At 38.6% G+C, this 6,000-nt stretch overlaps 1 protein-coding gene across 2 annotated transcripts in view; it reads right to left on the bottom strand.

The window, feature by feature from the left end:
* Nucleotides 1–6,000, bottom strand: part of LOC107083525 (alsin-like) — a 39,579-nt gene that overhangs the window by 20,455 nt on the left and 13,124 nt on the right. For both annotated transcript variants that reach the window (XM_015372836.1, XM_015372835.1), the window contains exons 14-19: nucleotides 4,039–4,242; nucleotides 3,424–3,595; nucleotides 3,146–3,341; nucleotides 1,779–1,844; nucleotides 1,433–1,592; nucleotides 1,196–1,327 (exon numbers count right to left, since the gene is read on the bottom strand). In XM_015372836.1, the coding sequence (XP_015228322.1) occupies nucleotides 1,196–1,327; nucleotides 1,433–1,592; nucleotides 1,779–1,844; nucleotides 3,146–3,341; nucleotides 3,424–3,595; nucleotides 4,039–4,242 (930 nt within the window). The remainder of the gene's footprint in view (nucleotides 1–1,195; nucleotides 1,328–1,432; nucleotides 1,593–1,778; nucleotides 1,845–3,145; nucleotides 3,342–3,423; nucleotides 3,596–4,038; nucleotides 4,243–6,000) is intronic.

Raw genomic sequence — 6,000 nt, forward strand, 5'->3', positions numbered from 1 at the left:
GATCAGAACCTTTCTGACTAACATGTCCCTCCGTGCACATTGATGCGACACCAATAGCTTCCAGTTCAATAAATGAACAACCTAACATTTACTTCTCATAAAAATAACACAGCTTGTTTCTCAAACAATATATTTTAACCAGCACAGTGTTAAAAACAATCAACTTTCTCATTCCCAATGGCATCTCATATTGATTCCTAAAAATCAATTCATATAACCACATATTAAATGAAAAAAAAGGCATTTGCATAAACATATGTTGCATAACTAAACACTCATATAATTCATATAACAGCTAAAAGAAAAGTTTTTTAATACAAGTTTTAAAAAACAAGATTGGACCAGAATGGATAAAGGAAAACAAACAAAAAGTTAACGTCATATCTATCTCGATAGTTGGCTGGTTTTAAAGCTTTAATGCTGCGTTCACACCGGACGCAGCAGGAGCAGCAGGAATAGCGAGTTTACATGCAAAGTCAATGGTTGACGCGCGTCAAGGCGCAGCAAAAGGTCCTGCAGCGCGTTTTGAGCAGCAGGCGCAGCGTGTCTGATTAGCTGAAGCAGCGCGTCTGAAGCGTTTAAGCATCTGACGGGCGCGACGCGCTACAAAGTCGTCGCTGCTCGAGATGGAAAAATGGAAATTTTGCTACTCGACGCACCGCATCAACCAATCAGAGAAGCTGATCTGGGAGCTACCAGGGAGACAGACACATTGGTGATGATATAGAGCGCTATGATCCCTCCTCGTTTATTGAGGCCTAAATTAACTTAAAATTCTGAAACCTGCTGACAAAACATGTTCGCTTTTATTATCCTGGTGCTTACAGTTTTAAATTGTTCTGTAAAATAATAAACCAGGTTTTATGATCATGGCTAGAAAGTAGATCCATTACTTGTTACTTTGGGAACATTTTTACTTTTACTTGATGTCTCTAAAGGCTACTTTTTACTTTTACTTAGTAGTAGTAGTCCTATTCTTACACAAGTACAATTTCTGAGTACTCTACCAACCTTCGTGGACAAGCAGACCTGATCCAAAGGATGCAGAGTTCGATATATAGATATTTTAGCACCATTTTAACACATGATTAATCTTCAAAGGAAACACTTCTGTAGTTTAAGATTTCCCTACATATTTATAACCGCTCCAGAAAAAAAAAAGAAAAATCAGTCACTGATAAGCTGCTGTTCTCACAATGGTTTTGCCTGAATGAGTTTTCCAGAAAAGCTGCGTATTTTCAGCCTCTTTCTTCTTCCTCAGGAGGGACAGAGAGAGCGCCTCGAAGTGACTGCAGCCCTGCTGCAGGGACTGATACTCCATCGTTAGCTGAGGAAAGAGAAAAAGGGCAAAATCCTAAAAATACACCTTAAACAAATTTACTTTACTTTACTTCACTTTATAGAACAATAACGGATGACGTCCAGTGCTCACCACGTCGTAGCATGCTGCCATTTTGAGCAGGACCCTGTTGTAATGGTGGAGCTGCTGCAGAGGCTGGTAGAACATTGAAACCAGATCCAGCTTCCCACTGACAGACTCATCTGATCCACACAGCTGGGCGAGCACGGCCTGCTGACTGGCCAGGGCCTCCCTGCAACATGAACACAAAGCCACAGAAAAACAGTAAAAAAAAAACTATTGTTTTAGCAATTTCTGGTAAAAAAAAAAAAAGAAAATAAATCCTGCTTTTAAAGGGCAGATTGTGTTTTCTAACAGGCAAGCAGAGACGGCAGGTCTGGAGTGTATTTCTAATAATAATGATTTTTAAAAAGCCTACAGTGAGAGTTTATGCAGTGACTGGAATCCACCCATAACTTGGAAGTCACCGACTGCAGAACAATACCTGGAAAAAAACACAGAGGGCAGAGTTCATGTTGGTCACAAAGCAAAGTCAGAAACACTTTAAACAGTTTTAAACAAATTAAAGGTATTTAAAAATATTTACAAACAATTTCAACAGTTTCAGACAGGCACACTTATCACCACTTCAGATTAAGATGCGTTAGGCAGCAGGGGGTTTGTGCTTGCTGGTTCCAAACTCTGACCATCACGCAGAGTCCCTGAGTTTGACCTTTGACCCCCAGATTTCTCCCCTATGTGGGAGAACACTGTTCCCTAAGGATGGTTTCATTTACAAAGGACAATTTTCCTCATTTAAGATTATAATAGGAAACCATCTGTCTTGAAATGTTAAATATAAACACCAAAAAGAAAAAAAAACACATTCAAATTAATGAACTTTAAGAAAAACAAACTGAGGAAACATTTTCAGTTTTTCTTGTAAAATCTACCAGAACCTGCCTCTAACGTCCTCCACCACTCATTTATGGGCATCGGTTCCTTTTTCATATTCTAATCTCTGGTTTTACACTAAATCTACTTGGGGTTTAGTTTCAGTCACGTCTCAAAGCAGTTATCTTAACTAAGCGCTTATTGTTTAAATTGATTGAAACGTGCTATAAAAAAGAGGATAGTATTAGACTTTCAAATCTATAGTTCAAAACAAATCTTCTTAATTTATATTTTGTATTTTCTTGTATTTTCCCAATTTGGGGAATAGTTTTACAATTATAAAACAAGGAGATAAATAAAGGGTTGAAAAAAATTTAATTTCTGTCATAGAAAATTAAGCCTTTAATTAAAAAGCATGTTTAACTTATTTTCTATAGGAAAATAAGTTCAACATGCTATAGGAACATTATTTTTAAAGTTTCTGCAATGACAAATTTTGATTTTTCAACTGGGAATTAATTGATTAATTAGTAATTAGAACTTTATTAATCTTGCAATTGGAAAAATAGACTTTGTGCCTTTAAACCATCCCCTTGGGGAGCAGTGGGCTGCCACTGCGCGGCGCTCGGGGAGCAGTGTGGGGTTAAGGTCTTGCTTAGGGACCCAGAGTGGCAGTCTGTGGGAGTTGAACTCAGAACCCCCGGGGAAGAAAGCGCCATGCTCTAACCACTAGTCTACCACTCCCCTTAATGCCAATAAGTATGGATGGACTCATTATCTTTATTGATCCATCCTACTGTGATTCTTTCATCAATCAGAGATCAGGCAATGCATGAATATTATGTAAACAATGAAAATAAACTGTAAAGCATACAGTAACTCCCCAGGCTGATGGAAAACATAAATGCTTACTTTCTATACGTCTCCATGAAGGTTTCCGTGTTGGTCAGCAGGGGAAAGGAAGCTACATCGCGGCTCTGGGCGTTTTGCAGGAAGTAGCTGAGGGACGTGGCGTGACGTCCGACCAGTTTGCTCAGGTGAACAAAACTGTCACAAAGTGCAAAGAACAGACGAGCGCTCGGCTCACCTAACGTCTGACACGCACTCTCTGTAGGAAGAGAAAATTCTATGTTAATCCACACAACTCCAACGCCTTGGTTCTCTGATGCTAGCAGCAGAGCTACTTTCACCTTTTTTACGCAGCGGAGCGATGAGGAACTTCCTGACGTCGCTCGTCCAGCAGGAGAACCGTCTCTCGCTGGAGGCCAGCTCATGGATGGCTGCGATAAAACCCATCACGTTGCGGTCCGTCAGCGCCGCGCAGAGCTGCCCGCCGCTGCACACGCTGCTGATGTAACTCATCTGCACAAAGTCACATAACAGGAATTTAGAATTCAACTTTATTGTCATTACACTGTCACAAGTACAAAGCAACGAAATTCACTCTTTGCATTTAACCCATCCCATTAGGGAGCATTGGGCTGCCATTATGCGGTGCCGGGGGAGCAGTCTGGGGTCAAGGATCTTACTCAGGGACCCAGATGAGAGGAAATGGAGGAAATAAAATTTTGCTTCCATGTATTAGAACAAACTTCACTGGGAGTTTTAAAGACCAGAAGATGTTTTTTGGATAAAAAGCTTTGATTTAACAGAAGTCTACATGGCCTTTTTAAGCCTTCATGTTATCTAGTAATGTCTGTATTTTGTCTTTAGCTTTCTCAGTTTTTCTTCAAGCATCATACTGAACTAAGCTGTGAAAAAAGCTCCATCCATCGCCTCCCCCTGCCTGTGTTGGATCCACACACCTCGATGTAGAAGGGCAGCAGCGAGGGTCTGACGGCGTAGCTCTCCCCCCCTGTGGGCGAGCTCTGACTGAAGCTTCGGTTCTGCTGTTTCCCGCTCTTCTGGCCGCAGTACAATAGAACCGGCTGCACACAGTCGCCGTCGGCCAGGAGGAGGGAGTGGCTCTGTCCGGCCGACACATCCCAAACACGAAGACCGTCAGACAGCTGCGGGAAACGAGCAAGAAATGAATAAAACAGATGGAGGATTTATGATGGTTCGAAGGCAGAGGTCCAGGAAGGAGCTTACACGCACTCATTATTGGCAGGAATCCCACAATTTCTTTTCTCTCTAAATATATATATATATATGCTTTTTTTATTTTTTTTATTTTTTTTTACCAGTTATTCTTTCAGGGTGAAAGTGTTTACGCAGCAAAAAACTTCTATAACTTTTAAAAAGTTTTAATTTAAGGCAGGCATCTGCAAAGGATCTAAGGAGTCTGTTGGCCTCATATCTGGCTGAGTAAAAGTCCTTTAGAGCCGCAAGTGTTATAACCCCTCAATAAAACACAGCTTATAATGTTTCTGTAAAATATCTGATATAGAAAAGCTGATATAGAAAAGCTGCTGCTATTTCAAACAGCCAACAGCTTATTTATATCTTCAGCTTTCAAGTAAGAAAAACACAAAACTTTTTATATAAATGAAGCATTTTCTACCAGGAGATACAGTATTAATTGATTGAAAAAAATAAATTAATTTTAAAACAACAATGAAAAACAGAAAATAATGATAAGTAATGTAGTTCTAAACTGGAAAAAATCCAAATCTAGAATAGTCTTTTTTTTCTTAAAATAAGTGCATTTGTTCTTGAATTATGCAGTTAAAAGACATATTTTGCCAATGGAACAAGACAATTTACATTTAAAATAAGAAAACACAGTTGCATTGTCTTATTTCAAGTGCATTTTATCTTAATATCTTATTTTAAGAGTAAAAATACTCATTCCATTGACAAATCATTTCAGTTACCTACTCAAATTAAGGCTAAATACACTTAATCTGAGTTACGTTTTTCCAGTGAAAACATTTTCTGCTCTGAAAATTCAGTCAAATACTCTTAAGCTTCTAAGGCTGCTGTTTGTTATTATACTGCATTAGCTGCTTCTTTACATCATTTAGGCCAATATTATAAGCTCCAGAAACTCAATTTAGAGGGATGTTTCTCCAATTCACATGAGGCCAGATTTAGATATACAGGCTCAACTGTTAATATTGGGCAGAAGGTTTGACCTCTATCACAAATTGAGAGTTTATTTAAACTGGTTGGTTTCCTGCATGAACCACTGAACAGATCTCATTCATTTTCTGAAAGGTGGAGGTCATATCTCTGATGCAAAATGGACTCAGAAAGACTCAGCAACAGGAAGAGTGTTTAAAGGACTCAAAGGAAAGATTCACACAAGAAAAATCCATCGGTTCATTTGTTTGGTCCTTTAACTTCAAACAGCAACCTGCAACAAACGTACACCTCTAACGATCGTTGCTCCTATGGCGGGACAGAGAGGAGGCCCTTTAATTCTAAATTTGGAACAGCGTCCGAGATACGTCCTGAATGGGGCTGAAACAATTGATCGGATTAATAATCATTAATCAATTATTGAAATAATAGTCAACTAATTAATAACGGCTTAATCATTAACTGGAGTATAGAGACTGCTAAACGTGTCTTTAGCTGGCAGAGCGACCCACTAAGAGCACCAATTACACCACAATTGTAGAAAAACAAAAACAATTATGTGTGTATATATATATATATATATATATATATATATATATATATACACTACCGTTCAAAAGTTTGGGGTCATATTGAAAAGTTCTTATTTTTGAAGGAAAAGCACTGTACTTTTCAATGAAGATAACTTTAAACTAGTCTTAACTTTAAAGAAATACATTCTATACATTGCTAATGTGGTAAAT

This window comes from Cyprinodon variegatus, unplaced genomic scaffold (genome assembly GCF_000732505.1).
Source record: "Cyprinodon variegatus isolate N-32 unplaced genomic scaffold, C_variegatus-1.0 Scaffold77, whole genome shotgun sequence".
In the NCBI taxonomy this organism is placed as follows: domain Eukaryota; kingdom Metazoa; phylum Chordata; class Actinopteri; order Cyprinodontiformes; family Cyprinodontidae; genus Cyprinodon; species Cyprinodon variegatus.